The sequence below is a fragment of the Pseudophryne corroboree genome, chromosome 5, assembly GCF_028390025.1.
Source record: "Pseudophryne corroboree isolate aPseCor3 chromosome 5, aPseCor3.hap2, whole genome shotgun sequence".
NCBI lineage: Eukaryota > Metazoa > Chordata > Amphibia > Anura > Myobatrachidae > Pseudophryne > Pseudophryne corroboree.
The window spans coordinates 322416850-322442318 of NC_086448.1; the positions used below are offsets into that span (position 1 = coordinate 322416850).

Sequence of the window (25469 nt, forward strand, 5' to 3'; positions counted from 1 at the left end):
TAAACTGTGACTATTTCATTGCCTCTCCATCACATGCAAGAGGCAGCTGTTGTAGATCTTAAAGAAAAGTAAAACAGTGAAACAGTAAAGGCCCATACACATTAGACAATGTCGCTCTGTGAGCGACATCGTCTAACGGTTCCCCCCCCCCGGGCCGGCCGGCCGGTCGGCGGCCGCCTGTACGCACTGAGCGATATGACCGCTCATATCGCTCAGTGACGTCACGCCCCCGCCAGCCCTGCATGAAGGTCGTGGACGACAGTCCACATCCTTCATGCATGCCCTACCGACAGCGACGATCGTTGCCGACCCGCGGGGCCGCGCATCGGTCGTCGCTGGCGGCAAACACACTTAACGATATAATGAGCGACGTCGCTCAAGGAGGGGGAAAATGAGCGACGTTGCTCTTATATCGTTAAGTGTGTATGGACCTTAAGGATTGGCATACTCCTTAAAACATCTCATTGGTCAAACTGCAGTGTTTGTTTCTAAGACGGTGATAAATATTCAGGCTTCTGTGCACAGCGGCTGCTTTACTTTCTCTTTCCAGAACTGAGTGATGAGAGCAGTTTGCAAGGATCATTAATGTAGAGAGTGAGACTCCATAGAGCCCACTGCAGACCTTGTTACCAAAGTACAGTTACCAAAGTACAAAGTTACCAAAGTACAGTACACAGAAGAGGCCAAAGTAGTGACATTTCCATAACAGTGCACAAGACTTTGGACAACTGTTACAAGTCAAATATAACTGTTATTAAACGTAATACATTTAATAAAAGTTACATATATATTTTAAATACATTGTTCATGACACATCATACAGGACAACAGTAAATATAGAAGAAAAGCACATACTGTTTATTATGAATTGATATAAATATGTACATCCTTTCCACATCACTGGATGAAATTTTCTGCATATATTAAATAAATAGAAAATCCATAAGGTAAACAATAACATGTATTGAACTTTAAAGTTACTAATCTTAGGAATAAAACTATTAATTTATTTTTACACTTTCAGTTCTTGGTACTGTTCTTCATTACACTCTATAGATGGAATGTACAATGAGTACACCAATCCACATTTGTTTATCACACGTCAACCAAGGAAACAAAAAAAAAAAAGGGAAAAAAAAAGATTTTCTGTTGTAAAGTGGCATAAAAAATGTAAACTGAAGTTTTAAAACAACTAATGAAATAAATTGTTTAAGGTCTAACTGGTCATATATGGAAATCCACCTGTATGACTCAGAGGCCTTTTCAGGAACTTTAAATTGGAGATTATTCTAAGATTGGCTTAAATTCTGCAAAGCCCATGATTATTTGTGATATGTATATTAGTGATGTCACAGTGATCATCAGTAAAGAAACCAAACACGCTGTTCTTTTTACCGTTATTTGATATTTTAGGACGAAAGAATTGTCAGCACAATTTTCTCCTCACACTGAAGACTATTATATATATGGATAAAGAAAACTTAGCTTGCTTAAGCTTGGAAATAAGCAGACATACTCTGTATAACATGCTCTGATAAAGGGTTGGTTAAAGGGGAAATGGCATTTTCACCAGTTAAATGCTGCCTCTTGTTTTGCAAAGCATCGAGCTCCACCTACAGGCTAAATTACTGTACTGCACTTGGTTTAAATCACTCATTCTATAACTTTTATACGCAATACCCTTCCCAGTAATAAGGGCTCCCTATTAAACGTTAAGGACAGCTCTTCAAATATTTACTATTAATGTAAAACATGTTTGTTAGATGGCCTCATGTAATTATAATATAGTGTAACAGTCTATATTCTTCTGAAACAAGTGAAACTGACCATTGTAGTGGACGAATGTGCACGTTATAATGCGATACACAGCAACAATACTATCCTAGTTCTGAGTTTCAAAATGCAAGACAGGTGTTGTCATGACACTGTGACTGTACTAAAGTCAAACCTATAATTTAGCTAGATCTGAAGAAACTACAGTAGAACTACTTTTCTAGCCACAGTGATAACATAAAGAATGAGAAGAAAATTCAATGCTTCAAAGCCGTTTTCTTATCATCAGTAGCCTTCGTTAGTGCCTTTTGTGTCTCTGATCAGAATGAGAAAAATAGCATTGACAATAAAGTCTATTCATCTCTTTGCTCCAGAACATAAAGCTGAGAGCATCACACTTCAATAGGGGAATCATAATGCTTGTGTCATTTAAAGCATCAAAATATGGACATCTAGTTTCTGTTGCTTTCAGGGAAAATTGCCTTTTGTAACCAAGTCACCTGGTGTGATATGCACAGTATGCTGGCCAGATGAAAAACTGGCTTAATATTTGGAAAGGCTTCATTGAAGATGGAAAGTGTGTCAAGTGAAACTGTTAGAGATACACTGAATATTTCTCTTTTCATTCTCCAGTTCTAGCAATTCCAGTTGAAGCATAAGGTCCCACAAAATCTCAGTTACAGTCGTAAACAAAATCATAGTTGCTAGGCTCCTTTGGAATAGGGGGTGGGGCATCGGGAATTTGTATATTTTCCAGATCTAGTAGGCGGAGTTTTATTTCCATGCTAAGCAACGTATCCAAGTCATTTCGCGTCTGATCACTGATCATGTCTTTTCCAAGTAATGCGTTAAGTCCATCTGTCCAAATACAATACTGTGAAGAAACAAACAATGGATAAATTAATACAATAATAATCAAATTAGCTAATCTGTACAAGAGGTTTCACTTTGTTCAATAAATATGCTTTTACAAAACAAGTATACATCTCCTATACAATGTTTTCCTACATAGAAGGTGAAGCATCACCCCCCCTAATCTGTGTGTGTCCAGACAAATGAGTAATGTCATGTAAGTGAGTGTTGCTTCCAGTATGCCTCCAATACGGGTGTAGTATGGTATGCCAGCGGCCGGACTCCCGGCGACCAGCATACCGGCGCCGGAATCCCGACCGCCGGCATATCAACAGCGTGGCGAGCGCTGTTGTCATGGTGTCGCGCGTTTATTCTCCCTCCAGGGGTGTCGTGGACCCCCAAGAGGGAGAAAAAGTGTTGGTATGCTGACTGTCGGGATTCCGGAGCACAAATCCCGACAGCCGGCAAACTGAAGACCACCCCTCTAATACACCCTGACAGAAGACATGGCATCAGCAAGCACTATTAATTATACAAACAGGAATATCATACCTTAATACTATATAATTTATACACAATATCTAGGTAATTAAATATATAGCATTACAGAAGGAACAAAGAACTGATTAAATAAGGTACACTAAATATATTCATATTCATCACAAGAGAGACCATACCATGGGGCTGCTTTCACTTTTAAAGGAAGTAGATGATGTTTATTGATCTGTAGTATACATGTATTTATAATATATATATATATATATATAACTTTTCAGATATGTGCTTTCAATTTGGACAGTCGGAGCTTCAACAGAGAAAGTCAAAGAGAGATGTGACTGTGCTGTTGTCTTGAGGTACTGTAGATACACATTATTAGTCTAATTCCGAGATGGACGCAGTTAGCGCCGCCACCGTATGCAGCGGCTGTGCTAAACTATGCAAAAGCTGCAGGAGGCGTCCTGAGTTAAAAGAGTCCCCTCTGCAGGCTTCTGTGATCTGCTGCTGCGTTCAAGGATACAGCATCAAATCAACTGCGTGGTCATCAGGCATCTGAGTGATCCTCAGGTTACTCTGGAAGTCCAGTTAAATCATGAAGCTGGGGACAGTGAAATTTTGTCCAAGGACGCAGCCACTGGCTTCAGCATGCCCAGAAAATGGGGCCTCTATTTTTTGGGATGCTTTCCGTCACCGCCCCCAAATGCAAGCAGCATGTCAATCATGCTGCGGCACTTGGGGCACTGCCAGCTTCATTGCAGCCCCAGATATGCACATGTACAGTGCAGCTGCTGCGCATGCACAGATCTAAAAACAATGTACATGTGCATAAACAGTGGGTTTATGTACATCCTGAATTAGGCCCCATGTAACAATCCAGGCCATCAGCCGATTTTAAAATGCTCAATCCAATAATCTGCGAGTGTGTACCATCCAGGGCCACTTATCTTTCTAGAAGCAGTTGGATGGGATGATTGGATCTGACCTGCTGCACAACATTTGCTGAAAGTGGTAAGTCTATATAATGCACATACTGTAGTATGTAATGTATGCATTTCATACTGGCAGCCATAGCTCATTTAGAAATGTCACCTTTGTGAGGAGATTTACGAAAGATAATCATTCATATTGGAATAAAAATTCACCAGCGTGTACACTAGAAATTGGATCTTTTCGAGATACATCAAGAAGTCATTTGCATTTGTCATCTTTTTTTTTTACTTTTTCATTATTATTAAAAGGAACATAGAAAAGGACAAAGAAATAAAAAGGATTTACAGAAGCAGGGATTTCCAGTAAGGTGTTTGCCAGAAAATCATGTGGTCGATGGTATGAAAGTGCATTATGGGGAGTAAATGGTATCAGTGCACGTTATGTGCTCTGATACCACTTCCCCCCCCCCCCCCCCCCCCCCATGTATGACAGCGGCATTGTGTGCCCAGTCATTATTGGCACTGCTATCTTTTAGATAGCATGCCGATATGCAGGGCAATGTATGGACGTTCCAACACTTGCAGTTATCGATTTCGACAGCTGCAGGTGTCGAAGCCCTATCTCTCTCAGCAGGGACAGCGCTGTTCCTGGCTGTGGCAGGTGACGGCTCTGGGCTGAATGTGACATCTCGCGTGAGTAGCGAGATCTCACACGTGCACTGGAGACAGGCAGGAAAGGGAGACACAGCATTAAGTTGATGTGTTGTCTGCTCTGGTGAGGATCACCAGAGGGCGGAGTTTTACTCCCCCATTTCGGCAGACAAAAGGCACAGATTTAGTTTTATCTTTAGGGTTATAAAAATCAAATTGTATTCTTAACTATTTGGTTAGTGGATATCAAATATAGTGCCTGATTCATATTTGTAAATAGAGCAGAAAAAAAAAAAGCAAGTAACTTTGTGTCTGGAACAAACCATGTTGCCATGCAAGGGGAGCAAGTACATTTGTATTTTTTCTGTGAAAGGTAAATACTGGCTTCTTTTACATGTAACCCACAAATGTAAAGGTGCATACACACGGTTCGATTTTGACTATCTTTGATTTTTACTTTGCGATTTACCCTGAATTCCCTAGAGCACTGAACCACCGATATTGATATCTTTCCTTGAGATTTTGACTAAGTGCCAATTTTGACTATACTTTGTACTAGACTATACATAATACAGTCAAAACTGACATGCCTGCACAGTCTATCTTTCCTTGCAATACTGACCTCGTGTGCGCATCGGTATCACAGCTGGCTAAACACAGTGCGATTTCCACTAACTTTCCTTGTGATTTTGACTATATAGTCAAAATCGAAAGGATAAATGTCAATGTGTGTACACACCTTTAGACAGCTTTATTTTTAAACTGCAATTTAGATTTCAGTGTGAACACACCCCACCGAATTCTAAGGGGTCAATCCAATTAGGGGCGATAATATAGCGGGAGTGGCCGTACCTTATGGCAGACTAAACTCGCTCAAAAGTATTCGCTGCCCCCATTTTGTCAAAGATCCCAATGGGGAAAAAATAGGATTTTAATACCTACCGGTAAATCCTTTTCTCTTAGTCCGTAGAGGATGCTGGGGTTCCAAAAGGACTATGGGGTATAGACGGGATCCGCAGGAGCTTGGGCACACTAAAAAGACTTTGACTGGGTGTGGACTGGCTCCTCCCTCTATGCCCCTCCCCCTGACCTCAGTTAGAGAACTGTGCCCAGGAGAGACGGACATTTCGAGGAAAGAATTTATTATTTAAACACGGTGAGTGTCAAACCAGCTCACACCACGAACATACCGCAAAACGTGGCATTCAATAGAATACCAGACAATGGTATGAAAAAATACACAGCCACGTGCTGAGAGAATATGTAACACAACCTGCATGTCAACACAACCAATAAGAAAGCACCGCATGCCATGGCATGAACAACGTCAGCAACAGGCTGACAGAAAGAAACACCACAAGAGTGTAACCATAGCCAATTACTGCAGACACAGTACGCAATGGGACGGGCTCCCAGCATCCTCTATGGACTAAGAGAAAAGGATTTACCGGTAGGTATTAAAATTCTATTTTCTCCTACATCCTAGAGGATGCTGGGGCTCCAAAAGGACCATGGGGTTTATACCAAAGCTCCAGACCGGGCGGGAGAGTGCGGACGACTCTGCAGCACCGATTGAGCAACAAAAGGTCCCCATCAGCCAGGGTATCAAACTTGTAGGCATAACAAAAGTGTTTGAACCCGACCAAGCAGCTGAACCGCCGAGACTCCTCGGGCATCCGCCCAAGAAGAACCCATCTTCCTAGTAAAATGGGTCTCCACTGACTTCGGTAATGACAATCCAGCTGTAGAACGAGCACGCCGAATCGTATCACAGATCCAGCGTGTAACCCACTGCATAGACGCAGGCGCCCCAATCATGCTGGAAACACACCAAACAGAGCCTCTGTTTTCCCAATCTGAGCCAAACTGGCGACCGAAATATTCAAAGCCCTGACTACATCGAGAGACTTTGACTCAGCTAATGCCTAAGTAACCAACGGCATCAAAATAGACTGATTTCTGCGAAACGCAGAAAACACATTTGGCAGAACTATTATCCGAGTTCTCAAATCCTCTCTATTCACACGGAAGATCAAACGGGCTCTTGTGAGACAAGGCCGCTACGTCAAACACCCGCATTGCGGATGCCAAAGCCAATATCATGACCACTTTCCAAAGAGAAATTTTAACACAACCCTTCACAAAGGTTCCCAACAGTGTGACACAAGAAAACGCAACACCACGTCAAGGTCCCATGGTGCCAACGGGGGCACAAATGGAGGTTGGATGTGCAGTACTCCTTTCACGAAGGTCCGAACTTCCGGAAAGGCTGCCAATTCTTTCTTGAAAGAAAATTTATAAGGTCAAAAACCGCACTTAAAAGGAGCCAAACTTTAGGCCTGCACACACACCTGCTTGCAAAGAATGGAAAAGGACGACCCAGCTGAAAGTCTACCGTAGTAGCTTTCTTAGATTCCCATCAAGACACATATTGTCTCCAAACACAGTGGTAAGGCTTTGCCATTACTGCTTTTTGGCTATGATATGGCATTAAACCGCCACGCCGTCAAACGCAACCGCGGTAACTCTTGATACACGCCCGGATCTTGCTGTAACAGTTCCCCACGTAGAGGAAGAGGCCATGGATCTTCTATGAGTAAATCTTGAAGAACTGGATACCAAGCCCTCCTTGGTTAGACCGGAACAATGAGGATCACCTGAACCTTTGTTCTTCTTACGTTTATCACCTTCCAAAGTGTAAAAACGGAGGGGATACATAGCCCGGCTGAAAACACCCAAGGTGTCCCAAGGATGTCCACTGCTATAGCTTGAGTGTCCCCTGACCTGGAACAATATCCCTGAGGTCTCTCGTCGAGGCGATACGCCAACCTGTTCAATTGAGGCACTCCTCAACGACTTGTCACTTCAGGGAAAACTTCTCTATGACGACTGTATCTTTTCCGGATGGAGACCGCGTCTGCAAAGGAAACTATTTCTCCATCGTTCACAACCGGAACGAAGACCGCCGACCTAGCGTTTACCAGTCTTTCCACCCAGCGGAAAACTTTTTTCGGCTGTTGCCATTGCCGCTTTTCTCCTTGTTCCGCCCTAGCGGCTTACTTACACCACTGCTGTCAAGACGTCCGACAGAAGTAACATGGGCAGATCACTAAGCATATGCTCATTGAAAATAGCTCTAAATTCAAGAAAGCTTATTGCGGACAAGCTTCCCAGCTTGACCTTTTCCTCTGGAAATACTTACCTCGCAAGGACTGCTCCCCAGTCTCGGAGATCTGCATGCATGGACACCAGGATCTCATCCTGGATTCTGAACATTCGTCCCTCTAGGAGGTGAGAACTGAGCAGACACCACAGGAGCGATATCCTGGCCATTAGGAATATATTCCGGCGCATGTGCTGGTGAGACCCGGACCACATTCCCAAGTGACCCCGTGAAACCCACTCTGGCATTTGACCCGCTCACCGAAAAAGACCTCTTAGGCCGCACCCATCTTCTTCATCGACGGAACATATTGATGGATTGTCACTGCAAATCTGATCCGACTCCGGATCCTCTCAGGAACACAGAGAACTTAAACCATTTCGTATCTACCCCGATACCCACCTCCGACGTCTGCGACGTTAGGAGTAACAGTCTTCCCCTGTGTTGAAGAACCGTCAGAGAGAAAACGATTTGCACCACTTGAGTCTTGACCTTGCCTTAATCAGGAGAGTGTCCCAGTACAGACTAACAATGGCTCTCACTATTGAAAGAATACCATCCTACTGCCATCACACAGGTGAAATAGCAAAGACAATCCCGGATATCCACCCAGGTAATCTGAGTGCGGAGAACAACGCATTCAACTTCTAGTCATTGTTTTGTTTTTTTAAACCAGGGACAGCAGGACAATGCCCTGAACTCGACGCACCTCTGGTATGGCGTCGCGCACCCCCTCCCCTTCCAGAGGGGAAGGCAAGATCTATTAGAAACATCAGTGAAGGGAAACATCTGTAACACCAGACTGTCCCCCTTAGGATTCTATAATTAACTCACAGGTCCTAGTCTATTCCCGGACTGACTGAAAAGTAGTAGACGAGTTCCCACCAGGGTGGCCTCCAGCCAGGTAGACTCCGCGACATGTGATGTATGCGGTAGAAATAGACGACATCCGCTTCTGCGAACCGAACAAGGCTGCAGAACTCTTACCTTTTTCACCTTCCACGGTCAGCACAGAAAAGGAAAAAGAACGGTATCGAACCGGTTAAAACGACTACATCCCACCAAAGAATGCGTCACCAACCGTTGTGAAGGAGACTAACTCACAAAGTTAGAATCACCAGCAGTATCCCTCGGGATTGACTGAACGGAGGTATCCCCAAACAGTGGTACACCGTCCCAGAGGAAAACTCCAGTATCTCTCTGAGACAGCCTCAGCATTTCCCCGGCCACACCTCCTGTATACGTACAGCAGCCGCCGCAATGTTATAAAGAAGAACCAACAGAAGGAACAAACCTTACACACTTCAGGTTAATTCTATCGGATGCCTTTCCGAATATAAACACTCCCTCGTGTGCATGTAATGCAAACAAGCTCAAAGCATAGAAATAAAATATCACTTAGCTTCCTGTATATGATCCTTTGTGACAGGGCCCCCGTGTCGACCAGGAGTTGACTCCCACAGCATTCTCTCCACGTCGGGAAGAGAATAAACCTTCTGACTCCTTGAGAGGATTGAAGACCCACTCATCACTGCCAACCTAGTGCTTAATCAACAGAGCGACCAGCACATGAAAAAGAATACTATTACTTCAGAATTCATGAATATACATAATGTAATACACAATATATCACATAAATCCTAACCATGTATATGACAAAGGGGCATGTGAGCCCCGAAACGTTGGTTATCCGGTTGTTGTTTCAATACAGGTTTTGCCATTTAAGACGCCGAGTGCCGCTCCTTCTTCTTCTTCACCTAGTGACAGTAATGTGTTCTGAATGTGTATAATCATGTACTGACATGCCCCAGTTGTGGAACTACCAGGAACGTTATGGTCGACAGAAACCTAGTATTCGTCGACAGCAGGAAATAGTAAGCAGGCAAAATTAACATTCTTGGAACCCCGAGGGGTCTGAGGGAAGCATACATATATAATTTCAAAACACTCCCCCCACATATACCTATAAACATATATACAGGTATAAGGCAGTTACAGCATGTTAATTTTCACCCAGTAAATACAGTTGATGCCGACAGGGCACCCACATACGACTGTCTCCCACACAGTGTTTACTTTTTCAAGCATACAACCAGTGGCGTAACTAGAAATTTTTCTCCCCCAAGCCAAAAAATTCTTCGGCGCCCCCCCCCCCCCCCCCATAATTGGCATTATTAAAGGGATAAATGTGGGGGCATATGTGGCACGCGCTGCAAAATAGGGTGTGTGGCTTCGTTGGGATGGGCGTGGCTTCACATAAAGGGGCGTGGCATTGCAGGAAAAGACTACGTTATACCCCAGTTTTCCAACCTGCACGCCCAGACGTTAGCCACCACTGGAAAGAAAAATAATCCTGATTCATGCCCCTTACATTATTTGTAATTTTTCCTCCTTATAGTAATGCCCAGTATACATTATGCCACATACTGCAATGGCCCTTAGACATTATGCCACACACAATAATGCACATGACACAATATGCACACACCATAATGCCCCCGACACATTATGCCACACACCGTAATGCCCCCGACACATTATGACAGGAATCGCAATGCCCGTTATACATTATGCTACACACTGCAATGCCCCTGATACATTATACCACATACCACAATGCCCGTGATATAGTATACAACACACCGTAATGCCTGACACATTATGACAGGAATCGCAATGCCCGTTATACATTATGCTACACACTGCAATGCCCCTGATACATTATACCACATACCACAATGCCCGTGATATAGTATACAACACACCGTAATGCCTGACACATACCGCAATGCCCGTTATACCCTATGCTACACACCGCAATGCCCGTTATACATTATGCCACACTGCAATGACCCTGAGACATTATACCACATACCACAATGTCCGTGATACAGTATGCCACACACCGTAATGCCTGTGACACATTATGACACACACCGCAATGTCCGTGATACATTATGCCACACACCGTAATGCCCATTACACATTAAGTCCTACAGTAAGGCTTCTAATTACTTTTCAATTATCTGCTCGTTGCCAGGGGTTTTCATGCTCAGGGTGTCATGCTCGTTGCCAGGGGTTTCATGCACTGGGTGTCATGCTCGTTGCCAGGTGTTTCATGCACTGGGTTTCATGCTCGTTGCCAGGGGTTTCATGCACTGGGTGTCATGCTCGTTGCTTGGGGGTAGTGCTTGTTGCTAGGGCTGTGCTCCCAGTGCCACATATGTCCCCAGTGCCAGATATTACCCCACGGTGCCAGGTACTCACATGACCCCAGTGCACAATATAGCCCCCCTCTATGTGCCAGGTACACATATACCCCCACAGTGCCACATATGCCCCCAGTGCCAGATATTCCCCCTCAGTGCCACATATGCCCCCAGTGCCAGATATCCCCCCCCCCAGTGCCACATATGCCCCCAGTGCCAGATATTCCCCCCCAGTGCCAGCTATGCTCCCAGTGCCAGATTCCCCCCCCCAGTGCCACATATGCCCCCAGTGCCAGATATTCCCCCCAGTGCCAGATATTACCCCCCCCCAGTGCCAGATATGCTCCCAGTGCCAGATCCCCCCCCCCCAGTGCCACATATGCCCCCAGTGCCAGATATTCCCCCCCAGTGCCATATATGCCCCCTCCCCCGCTGCTGCTCCCCCGCTGGTTTGTGTTGGAGGGACACGGAGGGCACAGCGCGCGTCTCTCCTGTGTCCCTCCTGCATCATCTCCGGCGGCCGCGGGTCTAATAAACGAAGTGCCGTTCGTGAGCTCTGATTGGCTCACGAACCGGCACTTCTTCTATTAGACCCGCGGCCGCCGGAGATGATGCAGTAGGGACACAGGAGAGGCGCACGCTGTGCCCTCCGTGTCCCTCCAACACGGCAGGGAGGGTTAGTAGGAGCAGATTGACAGGGGTTTCATGCACTGGGTGTCATGCTCGTTGCTAGGGGGTAGTGCTTGTTGCTAGGGCTGTGCTCCCAGTGCCACATATGTCCCCAGTGCCAGATATTACCCCACGGTGCCAGGTACTCACATGACCCCAGTGCACAATATAGCCCCCCCCCTATGTTCCAGGTACACATATACCCCCACAGTGCCACATATGCCCCCAGTGCCAGATATTCCCCCTCAGTGCCACATATGCCTCCAGTGCCAGATACCCCCCCCCAGTGCCACATATGCCCCCAGTGCCAGATATTCCCCCCCAGTGCCAGCTATGCTCCCAGTGCCAGATTCCCCCCCCCCCCAGTGCCACATATGCCCCCAGTGCCAGATATTCCCCCCAGTGCCAGATATTACCCCCCCCAGTGCCAGATATGCTCCCAGTGCCAGATTCCCCCCCCCAGTGCCACATATGCCCCCAGTGCCAGATATTCCCCCCCCAGTGCCATATATGCCCCCTCCCCAGCTGCTGCTCCCCCGCTGGTTTGTGTTGGAGGGACACGGAGGGCACAGCGCGCGCCTCTCCTGTGTCCCTCCTGCATCATCTCCGGCGGCCGCGGGTCTAATAAACGAAGTGCCGTTCGTGAGCTCTGATTGGCTCACGAACCGGCACTTCTTCTATTAGACCCGCGGCCGCCGGAGATGATGCAGGAGGGACACAGGAGAGGCGCACGCTGTGCCCTCCGTGTCCCTCCAACACGGCAGGGAGGGTTAGTAGGAGCAGATTGACATGCGGACGCTCGTCCGCATGTCAATCTGTGCTAAATCAGTGGCGCCCCGCAGCCCCTCGCCCCCAAGCCACCGCGAGGGCTGCGGGGGCAGTAGTTACGCCACTGCATACAACCACCAACCTGCTGATACTAAATCTTCCGAATCAAGGACCAACAGGTGTCGGCGATGCCGACAGTGATCCCCACAGCTGCTTGTGACAGAGCCCTCACACATGTCGACATATGTCGACTAAACTATAGTGGGTAATCTGACAGGAAAACACAGAGATTCATGCACCACAACAATGAATATGTGCCCATTATTGAACTTAGTGCTATATTACTCTCCATATAGCACTAAAACACTGTGCCCCCCCTCCTTTGTACTATTAACCTAGCCTTGGCGGGGACATGGAAGAAAATGGCGCTGACTCTGTTGTGAGGGCTAAGCTCCGCCCCTTCCCGGCGTGCTTAAGCCCCGCTAAAATAAATATATATTGAGCTGGGGGGGGGGGTCTATATATATATATAGCAGTAATCCCCTGTGTGTGTATATATATATATATATATATATATACATACCATGGATGAGTCTGGCACTCAGCTTCCCCGTAGGGGTATGTGCTCCGGTGCCCTCCCAGGGGGATGAACCCCAATATGTAACCAACAATATAGGCGGCACTCGGAGACTTGCACAAAATGGGTGAAAAAACAGCCAGGTGAGTTTATTCAGGTCAACGTTTCGGGGGACGTACCCCCTTCCTCAGGACACAACACACTGCAGTGTGTTGTGTCCTGAGGAAGGGGGTACGTCCCCCGAAACGTTGACCTGAATAAACTCACCTGACTGTTTTTTCACCCATTTTGTGCAAGTCTCCGAGTGCCGCCTATATTGTTGGTTATATATATACATATATATCTAACTATTGCTGCCCAGAGCGCCCCCCCTGCGCCCTGCACCCTCGTAAGCCGTTGGTGTGTGGGAGCAATGGCGCGCAGCGCGACCGCTGCGGTACACTGGCGGGGGTATCGTACCCGGTGGCCGGGCACCTAGTATGTCCCCCTTGCCAGCTATCTTGACGCTCAGAAACATGCTGCCCAGGGCGCTCCCCCCTAGCGCCCTGCACCCTCGTACAAACCGTTGGCGCTTGTGAGCAATGGCGCGCAGCGTGACCGCTGCGTTATCCGGTGAAGGTATCGCAAACGGTGTCCAGGCACCGAATCAGTAGTTATGCCAGCGTTAAAAACTTTCCGTAACCTGCGGCCCAGGGTGCTCCCCCCCCAGCGCCCTGCGAGTGCCATTGGTGTGTGGGAGCATGGAGCGCAGCGCTATCGCTGAGGTTACCTCCGTTACTGAAGTCTTCTGCCGTCACTGAAGTCTTCTTTTCTTCCAATACTCACCCGGCTTCTTTCTTCTGGCTTCTGTGAGGGGGGTGACGGGGAACAAGCAGCTAGGCGAACCAAGTGATCGAACCCTCTGGAGCTAATGGTGTCCAGTAGCCTAAGAGGCAGAGCCCTTAACTAAGAAGAAGTAGGTCTGACTTCTCTACCCTCAGTCTCACGATGCAGGGAGCCTGTAGCCAGTAGGTCTTCCTGAAAATAAAAAACCTAACCTAAAGTCTTTTAGAGAAACTCAGTAGAGCTCCCCTAGTGTGTGTCCAGTCACTCCTGGGCACAAACACTAACTGAGGTCTGGGGGAGGGGCATAGAGGGAGGAGCCAGTCCACACCCAGTCAAAGTCTTTTTAGTGTGCCCAAGCTCCAGCGGATCCCATCTATACCCCATGGTCCTTTTGGAACCCCTCATCCTCTAGGACGTAGGAGAAACATTGTGCACTAAATTACACAAACATCATTTATCTAGAAAATGCTAATGGTATCCTGCCACATGGCTGTAATATTGCCCGACCAAACAATTGAGTGCAACATCCTCGTTCGATCTTTATGCAAAAGTAAGTGGCCAACACAGATGAATTGCAGTCATTCAGCTTATGGAGTAACAGCGCAATCATATTTGGATTCATTAAAGAGAACTTTATACACAGGCCAAAAGTGGTAATCTTTCCATAATGCCAGACTATGATAATATTAATTTCCATAGATCATTATTTGACATTGCGATCGTTTAGGGTTAGACGTGCTGCAGTAATGGGTTACTTGCTCAATATTGGATAGGATGTCAAAGCTTTTGTGGCCAGTTTTAGTCTTAAGTATTCTGGAAAAAAAGATGCCAGAGCTGAACTACATAAATATGTTGGTGATAATATGCTCTAATTTTATCAAAATGGTCATTTACTTACCTCATGTTTATCTGGCGCAATGAAATTTAATTGGCAGTTGGAGTCATACATAATTGAGAATGCCAACTCAAGCAGCTCCTGAATGTGAAAACAAATATTGAATATGATAAATAATTAACTAGAACAATTAACTAGAACCAATCTTTATGGGATTACAATATGCTACATAACTGTTTACTATATGCCCAGAGCCACTCTAACGTATATGCCCAGTGCCCCCCAATTCTAGGGGCCTTCAAGCAGTGGCTGGTGGTTGTACACAATCAGAATGGCGATGCAGCATTCTCTACCTGTCTCCCAGCCTGCAGCCAGACAGTAAGTGGCTGTCAGTATGCTGATTGGTGGAATGTTGGAGCTATCCACCAATCAGAGAGCTGAAAGCCATTCACTGTATGGAACCACATGCAGAGATGGCACAGGACAACAGGAAGGCCATGTTATAATTTTTCTTTAGTTGGTTCCTGTGAATGGGTGTGTAGGGGCACCAGTGCATTGCTTAGTCCAGTGCCTACAATGCTGTTAAAACAACCCTGTATATGCAGTGACCTTTTGACCCATACCTCATCATTTTACTGGTTTCTACCAAAATAAAAAAATATGGCAAGTAAGACAGAGAAAGACACAGTCTCACTCTATGGGGGCAATCTAATTATCAGTGATGTGTTGTCACGATAATGTATATAGTTGCACACATCCTGGATAAATACAGAAGAACATCATCACTTATTTTACTGTGTACCCTCATGGGAGTGGGAGATAAAATGAGGATGTTATGCCTGCACTGTACAGCCACCATTCTGACAGCATATTGCCAGCTTTACAGCTAACCATACTGCCTCATAATCTGGTAAAGTAAAATTGCAGAACTTGTGTCGACTCAGCTGTCCAAGACCTTGACGCAGGGCTGTAACTAGGTGTGGGCGGATGGTGCATTCGCTCTGTGGGCACAACATCTGCATCCACAGTGATTGTCCGCCACCAGCGGCAGTGCTGCCCGCTGTAGTGTAGTGTATATTAGTAGCGTTGCGCCCAGCTCCTTCCCTGCCGGAGGTAACGCTGCTAGTATACATTAGAGCACGAGTAAAGTCTCTCTCCCCCTCCCTTCCCTCGTCCAGCCAGACTCGCATGCAAATACTGCTTATGTGGGTATATACCTGTGAGGAATTTGAGTTTAGATAACTCTGTGTGTACAGATTTTGCTAAAACACAAAACAAAAAAAACCTGCACATACCATAATCCAATATCCCCTGAGATTGAAAAGTTTGTACTACTGCCCATTGTAATGTGACTATCGGGTGCTACTGTGAGGTGTAATGTGACTATCAGGCAATACTGTGAGGTGTAATGTGACTATCGGGTGCTACTGTGAGGGGTAATGTGACTATCAGGCGCTACTGTGAGGTTTATTGTGACTATCGGGCACTACTTTCCGGTGTAATGTGACTATTGTGTGCTACTGTGAGGTGTAATGTGACTATCTGACGCTACTGTGTGGTGTAATGTGACTATCTGACGCTACTTTGAGGTGTACTGTGACTATCAGGCGTTACTGTGAAGTGTAATGTGACTATCGGGCGCTACTGTGCGGTGTGATGTGACTAGCGGGCACTACTGTGCAGTGTAATGTGACTATCGGGCACTACTGTCCAGTGTAATGTGACTATTGTGTGCTACTGTGAGGTGTAATGTGACTATCTGACGCTACTGTGTGGTGTAATGTGACTATCTGACGCTACTTTGAGGTGTACTGTGACTATCAGGCGTTACTGTGAAGTGTAATGTGACTATCGGGCGCTACTGTGCGGTGTGATGTGACTAGCGGCCACTACTGTGCAGTGTAATGTGACTATCGGGCACTACTGTGAGGTGTAATGTGACTATCTGACGCTACTGTGAGGTGTAATGCGACTATCGGGCACTACTGTGCGGTGTGATGTGACTATCGGGCACTACTGTGAGGTGTAATGTGACTATCGGGTGCTACTGTGAGGTGTAATGCGACTATCGGGCACTACTGTGCGGTGTGATGTGACTATCGGGCACTACTGTGAGGTGTAATGCGACTATCGGGCACTACTGTGCGGTGTGATGTGACTATCGGGCACTACTGTGAGGTGTAATGTGACTATCGGGTGCTACTGTGCAGTGTAATGTGACTATCGGACGCTACTGTGCGGTGTAATGTTACTATTGTGCGCTACTGTGTGGTGTAATGTGACTATCGGGTATCGGGCAGGATCAAATATAAGTGGGGCTTCCCTTTCCAGATTTTGGTCACTAGAAATGGCACAACTCATGCTGTTAAGACTCCAACCCAAGGTTACGAACTACTAAAGTTGTTTTGTCTCCTAGACGAAGTTCCAGAAATATGCAGACAACAAGCTGCTCCTTCTCACAAACCCACGGCACCATTCCATGATTGGTCCATGGCTTGACTGTTGCTATGAAAGTTATAGCTTGATCTTTCTTCAGTTTTCAGTTTGTAAAGTTTTGACATTTCATAATTTAATGGTCGGCTTTGTTACTGGACCACCTATGATCTCTTAGTGTATAGTTCACAATGTTTTAGCCTTCCATTTCTCACCTCCAAGATTGCTCAGTGAGTATTAATTTTTCTCCCGCTGTTAAGTCTCGCTTGACTAAGATACTCTTATACTTGTTCAAACTACACCCGCAATTATTCTCCTGTGTCTTCTATTTACTCACTCTGTTCTGTTTTTATAGCTTCCTGTGTGTACTGTAGCTTTGTTTAAATTCTATATACATCTATCCATTGACCACACACGTGTATATCACCGCGCCCTTACCTTCAGGTCATCTCATGCCTGCTTTTACCCAATATGTTTTTCACACTGCATATTTTGTGTATCATATTGGGGGTAATTCCAAGTTGATCGCAGCAGGAATTTAGTTAGCAATTGGGCAAAACCATGTGCACTGCAGGGGAGGCAGATTTAACATGTGCAGAGAAAGTTAGATTTGGGTGGGTTATTTTATTTATGTGCAGGGTAAATACTGGCTGCTTTATTTTTACACTGCAAATTAGATTGCAGATTGAACACACCACACCCAAATCTTACTCTCTCTGCACATGTTAAATCTGCCTCTCCTGCAGTGCACATGGTTTTGCCCAATTGCTAACTAAATTCCTGCTGCGATCAACTTGGAATTACCCCCATTGTTCTTTTTCACCCACGTCTCCAGAAGACAAAAGTGTCTCAGTGACAATCTCTCTTTTCACCCCAGGCCTGTCCCCGCTGTAGGAGTAGGTCGCCTTTCTGCTTTACCTGCTTTCTTTTTCTTTCTCCCTCTCTTTGGCCCTCTTAGTGGCCTCCTCTTTCACCACTCTAGCCTGTCGAGGTGTTGCTTTCTTTTGCTGCTTTGCCCGTTGTATTTTGACCCCCCCATGAAGCTGACAGTTCTAACTCTTAATGTAAATGGCCTCAGCTATCCCACTAAAAGGGCCATGGCTATTCAATATTTTCACCAACGTAAATCTAACATAATCATGTTACAAGTGACCCACCTCAAACCTCCTCATCCCTCTCTCGCTTCTAAACAATATCCAAATGTATTTTACTCCACAATGAATGCTAAAAGACGGGGCACTGCGATCATTATTTACCACAATACACCTATCACTGTACATGACACTATCCCAGATCCACAAGGCCATTTTCTCATTCTCACAGGAACATTTAATCAAGTCCCCATCACCTTAGCCTCAGTATATGCCCCTAATGGACAACAGGGCTCCCTAAACGCTATCTTCTTCAACCGCCTTGCCCGGCTACCCCGAGGACTCACTATTATAGGTGGAGATTTTAATACTATCTTAAATCCCGACCTTGACAGATCTCACTCCCCTTAGACACGCCAAAACATCTAAGCTATTTCTCTCGCAACTTGCCCTTAATGAGCTCTACGACGCATGGAGAGCACAATACCCCACTGCTAGAGAATTTACGCACTATTCTCCCCCTTATGATCTGCACACTCGCATAGATTATTTTTTAATTGCTCGAGCCACTACCCAGACACTTATTGGTGCTAAGACCCTCTCTATACCCTGGTCCGACCATTTAGCCGTGGAATTGGAAATTTCCACCCAACTCCGTCCCCGACCTACACGTCACTGGCGAATTGACGAATCTCTTCTTTTAATACAGTCCAATGTTGTGGACCTCACTGCAACTCTTACAGACTTCTTTACTATTAATGCCACCCCTGATATTTCCCCTTCCCTTCTGTGGGAAGCCCATACGGCTACCCTTCGAGGTACCCTTATCAGCTTAGCGACTTCACACAAAAAAGCAGAACAGGCTCGAATTTTAGTAATCGAGACGTCTCTAGCCTCCCAGACAGATCTCCATCATAGGTACCCCAAAAACCGCACTTATCTAAAGATCCTTGCAGTCAAAGGACAGTTGTCGCAAATCCTTTAAAAAAACGCAGCTAAATCTCTATTGTGGGTTCGCCAGACTTTTAACGAAAAGTCTGACAAAGCCGACACCCTGTTAGTACGTAAACTTCGCGCCAAATGCACCCGCAACTGAATCCACACACTGAAATGTCTCAACGGCACCACCACCCATGATCCCCATGTAATGGCACAGCAATTTCGGCAGTTCTACGAATCTCTCTATAACCTCCCCCATAGCTCCACTGACTTGACTCCGGATCTCGCCTCTATCGCCCATTATTTAGATTCCCGCTCTCTACCCAAACTAACCAAGACTCAACTCCAAACTCTTAACTCAGCGATCACAGACGAGGAAATTAGAGCAGCTATTAAACTACTGCGCCGCTCTGCGGCACCGGGCCCAGACGGCTTCACTGCCCTTTACTACAAAAAGTTTACTGAACCTCTACTTCCCATGCTTCGGCCTCTTTTCAATTCGCTATTCGGGGGTGGCTTGCTCGATGACGCGACCACCAGGGCCAACGTAATAGTCATGCCAAAACCCCAGAGAGACCCTACTGAGATAGGGAACTACAGACCAATCTCTCTCCTGAAGCTCTTTGCTAAAATTCTTGCCATGCGACTCGCCCCTATACTCCCATCCTTGATCCATCCAGATCAAGTGGGCTTTATTCCCAATAGACAAGCATCCGACAAGACAAGATGATTAATTAACCTCATCCACATAGCAAAGAACCACTCAGTGCCGGCCTTGGTGGTGGCACTCGACGCTGAAAAAGCCTTTGACAGAGTAGCTGGGTCCTTTTTGCAACAGACTCTTTCTAATATGGGATTTGAGGGCACTTTTCTCCATGGGGTTAATTCCCTTTATCATAACCCAACAGCTTCCGTATTGGTAAATGGCTTTTCATCCGAACCCTTTCAGATTACTTACGGAACAGGTCAGGGCTGCCCCCTTTCTCCTCTATAGTTCGCCCTTTTTATGGAACCGCTTGCAGCTAGGATCAGACTAAATAAAAGCATCACGGGTATAGCAGTGGGACACTTGGATCATAAGATAACATTGTATGCGGACAATGTAATTTTGACTTTAATCAACCCTACTATTTCCCTCCCGACCCTGTTTGCTGAAGCTCGCACTTATAGCCAATATTCAAACTACACCATCAATACTGACAAAACAGAATTTCTAGACATAAATATACCGCAATCAGATCTACTGTTGTTAAACGCTGAATATCCATTTCGATGGCAACCCAACACACTTAAATACTTGGGTGTTTACCTTACTAAATCGTTTAGACCGCTATATGCTGCTAACTTTCCGAGACTGCTGGCTTCCATCAAATCGGACTTATCGGCATGGGACAAACAGTTGATCTCGTGGTTCAGTCACACTGCGGCGGTCAAAATTAACGTTCTTCCCCGTTTATTGTACCTTTGGCAAACACTCCCTATTCATATCCCTACACCAACCCTCAAGCATTTGCAACGTGATATTTTGAATTTTATATGGGCGGGTAAAAAAACGAGACTTAAACTGCGAATATTACAAAAACACCAACACTCTGGAGGTGTGGGCATTCCTGATCTCCTTAAATATTTTCGGGCTGTTCAATTAACCTCCTGCGTGCACTGGCATGCTCCGCCGAATCGGAAAGTATGGACGTACATTGAAGCCCACACTCTCTCAGTTTATTCTCCCTCTACCCTTATATGGTGCCCCCCTCTAACCAACCGATCTCTATATCCCTCCTCCCTACAGTACGGTTCTCATTAACCATTTGGGATTTTTGTACACGATTCTATACATTTCGTTCGTTCCACTCCCTCCTGGTCCCCCTCTGGAACAACCCCGGTTTCATTCCAGGTATGAATCACCGTCATATCCAGTTATAGACTAACCACAACCCCTCTGCACACCTTTCCAGATTTTGCTAGTCTACAATCCCGTTTTAATCTCCCCCACAGAGTCTTTCACCAATTTTTACAAATTCAGCATTTCTATCACTCACTCGAGCGTTCTACTTCTACTACGTCCACTTCATCCCTTGAATCTCTTTGTCGTCACCGTCAGTCATCTAAGGGGTTTATTTCATCTCTGTATCAACTCCTAATATCCCACAATCAACCCCCCAAAGAATCTCATGAATTGGGCTTGGAAAAGGATGTAGGTGAGGTGCTAACTCCTGCAGAATGGTCCCAAATTAAACAGGCGATATCGAAATGCTCGATCTCTGTGCGTATAAAAGAAAATGCATATAAGCTCTATGCTTGCTGGTACCTCGTTCCTACCTGCCTCCACACTATTTATCCCACCATATCGGATCTGGCGTCAATGTGGCCATAAATGGACTTTCTTACACATTTGGTGGACATGCCCTTCTATAAGTCAGTATTGGAAGGAAATACACAAGTTGAATAAAAATATTACTGATTTTGATATGCCTTACTCATCCTTATTTACACTTTTAACTAGACCAATTTCCCACCTCCCACAACCCACGCATAAATTGATCACCCATATACTCAATACAGCTAAATGCCAAATTGCAGCAAATTGGAAGTCGATTACCCTTCCCCCCTTACCTGCCACTATCAACGCAATCTGGTTGACCTATAGACTGGAACGAATATCAGTTATTCATGATACTCCAACTCAATTTATTCGCGTTTGGTCTCCCTGGGCCACTTACTATGAGGCTGAACCCCCTCTGGCTTCCATTTAATTTAATTTTACCTAGTACTAAAGAAGCGCGCACACCTTGGCTGGCTATCCTTCCACCCTCCTATTCTTCCATTCTTCTCTTGTCCTATTCTACTATTCCTCTTTGCCTCTTATCCCCTCTTTCTTTATTCCTCTATCCCTTTCTTCCTATATTTCTTCGCTCCTCTTCTTCGTATACTTTTCTGGTCATTGATCTGCTTGTTCTTCCCCAATTGGAGTGGGAAAAAAATTGATAAGTTCTATTCCAATATTTCGGTATGTTACGCCTTTACTGTTCTGTCTTATTGCCTTTAAGATTTTGACCCCAACTACTTGTTGTCTACATTGTTGTGTATATTGTTTTGCTTACGGTGATGTTCGATCTGATTGGTGTAACTACTCAATAAAATGTATTTAAAAAATAAATAAAAAATAAGTGGCTATGGCCAGATGCAATATTCATGTGAAATCATAGCTTAAACTCTCACCTACTTTATTACCAGAGACAGACAACTGTACATTTACATCACTTCTCCCCAGTAAGGAAAAAGCAACATTTACATCTTATTCTTCATTTCTTTATCAGCTAGGACAGCAGTTCCTACTGGCGCCCTTGTTAATTGTCCCTGCCTAACAGAAAATACTCTTCTTCCAAAGTACGGAAAGGAATATAAAATGGTTAAATCCATTTCATCTCTGGCTGGATTGGTTTTTTTATAATTATGCAAAGAGATTGGTTATACGTGATAAAAAAAATATTCATTCCATTAGTACTATGGATCCTGACACATCAAGAGCATACGTATAATTATCTTACTATGATGACTTTAAGGCATCCATAGATGTCATCTATTAATTACAGACTTACTTAACAAAGTGACAAATTGTGCCACTGGGAAGAAACATGGCGCTACGATGAATCACACAGGAAGGCAGTGAAAATGTGCCTTTTACCACAGCTCACCTTATTCTGTTTGTGTGCTCCTTTCTCCTTCATGTGAGGACAGTCTTTTCCAGTCACTATTGCTTTAATGTCTGCCACTGGCACTACAATATAGAAAAAGGTAAGAACAATGTCAGAACAGCACAAAAAAAGTATTTACAATAAACCCTGAATTAATTAAGAGAGGCTTAAGGACATATTTATTAATTATTGGGTCATATACCTGATAGTTATAATTTCTTAGCACAGCTATTTGCAGCAATAAGAAATTATCACCCAGATGTATTGAAAAACAGCAGCAGGGATAGGGGCTCCGAAAAGAGCCAACCCCTGTAGTGTTGTAGAAACGATCGTGGCCTACGGATCCCACCCTCAGCAACTCTTGTGGTCTGTAGCCTATAGACTACAGTGGCTAATGCCATCTGCAGATGGCATTATCCACTGGGGCCAAGCTCCAGAATAACACATTGCATTCTGGAGCTTGGCAGATTCGGCAGAAAGCAGCCCCCATAGAAACCTGCAAGCTATTTTTGCTATTGAAAACGGGGGACCCCAAAAGATATCTCTGTGAACAAGCTACTATTGGACAGGTGAAATGCACATCATTCAATTCAGTCTGAATCCTGCATCTCGCTATGCTCAGTGCATATAACGATATCACAGATAAATGCTGCATTCTCTGGACCAGACACTCCTCGAGTCAGATGTTTCATGGTATGTTTAGGACTTACACCCTAAAGACAAACTTTATCAGGGCTCACTCCAAGTGCCCTTCCCAGCATTACTGCATTGGGGATCTTTCAGATACTGTACCTCCTCTACTAAAGATGCATCCTCATCTGCACCAGCAAAATTCCTTCCCTGCAATGCTTATAGCAACAGGTTTTGAGCTGGATCCCTAAGCAGAAATCAGAAGTGCCTTCCTTCTTTCATCTACCACTGTGGTCATCGCAGAGAACACTCATCAGCCATTCACTGCTCTCCACATGCCATGATAGCAGATCTCCCTGCATTTTTTCCACTCTGTTCTATTTTTCCACTATTTTCTATGCAGAGACATCTGCTAATATATCATTTACAATTAAGCAATGCTTTAAGATCTTCAGTGGACAACACTCCGTAGCCAATATCAGACACACACGTTTATATAACCAAAACTGTTTGATTATGGCTATTGTTTATATTTCGCATATTATATGACTGGTCAGGCTCATTCATATGGGAATTTAATACTGAGAAATGTAAGTTTTTATGCTCAAAAAAAATGATTGTTTTTTTTCCTCAATATATTGTGTTTGGAAGAATCATACGACAGACCTTATTGGGTTAATACTTGTAGTCAATATCAGACACACATGCGACTATAATTTAAATTGCTACAATATGCAAAATGTTTTGAGCACATTTGGATTAAGGATTCTATGTACTGTAGCTGATATAAGTGAAACTGCAATTACACCTTGACAGTTTGCGTCCACAGAGAATCTACAGGAGGTAATTCTTACCACTGATATAAAGCTGCATATAAGGTTTGTGAAGGAAGATTAACAGAGGAACAATTTAATTTATAATAACCAAACATCTATGCTATTTACTGTGTTAATTCCTTCTTTTTTCGGACTCAAAACATTTTGTGATTAAAATTTCACATTGTGTCTGTGAGATATCACGCTGGTGGGCATAACTGATGTTGCAATTATACTCAAACAAGTGTCTGTTTTATAATAGCCAATATTTGTAATTCTAAATTAGAAGGAGAGACACTCCCTGGACATGTGAATATTTACTTAACATACACCGAGAATAACATGTAGCCTTTATCCCAGTGATTTTCAACCTTATTCAATTCGCGGCACACCAAACATGATTTGAAAATTGCCAGGGCACACCATCAGTACCGCGCAAAACCCCCCCCAAAAAACAAACACACACACACACAGGGATATAAAACAAAGAGATATTGGCCCCTAAGAGGGAAAAACACAAATGCACTGGCCCTCACAGTAATTCCACACATTGCCCCCCATAGTAATGCCACCACACATTGCCCACATAGTAATGCCACCACACATTGCCCCCGTAGTAATGCTACCACACATTTCCCCCATAGTAATGCCACCACACATTGCCCACATAGTAATGCCACCACACATTGCCTCCATAGTAATGCCACCACACATTGCCCCCATAGTAATGATACCACACATTGCCCCATAGTAATGCTACCACACATTGCCCCCATAGTAATGCCACCACACATTGCCCCCATAGTAATGCCACCACACATTGCCCCCATAGTAATGCCACCACACATTGCCCCCATAGTAATGCCACCACACATTGCTCCCATAGTAATGCCACCACACATTGCCCCCATAGGAATGCCACCACACATTGCCCCCATAGGAATGCCACCACACATTGCCCCCATAGTAATGCCACCACACATTGCCCCCATAGGAATGCCACACTAACCTGTGACTGTTAAATCTTTCACCGTCAGTGGTGGGAGCAGTGAGGAGCATCGAGAATGAATGGAAGAAGCAGCACAGATCAGCAGTGGGCGGGCACTCCAGGCGGGAA

At 45.0% G+C, this 25469-nt stretch overlaps 1 protein-coding gene across 6 annotated transcripts in view; it reads right to left on the reverse strand.

The window, feature by feature from the left end:
• Nucleotides 1-835: 835 nt before the first annotated feature.
• The window catches only part of ELMO1 (engulfment and cell motility 1), a 910002-nt gene continuing 885368 nt past the window's right edge, over nt 836-25469 (reverse strand). For all 6 annotated transcript variants that reach the window (XM_063922511.1, XM_063922512.1, XM_063922514.1 and 3 more), the window contains 3 exons: nt 22908-22990; nt 14813-14890; nt 836-2647 (listed from right to left, as the gene is read on the reverse strand). In XM_063922511.1, coding sequence (XP_063778581.1) covers nt 2447-2647; nt 14813-14890; nt 22908-22990 — 362 coding nt within the window. In that variant the 3' untranslated portion in view covers nt 836-2446. The remainder of the gene's footprint in view (nt 2648-14812; nt 14891-22907; nt 22991-25469) is intronic.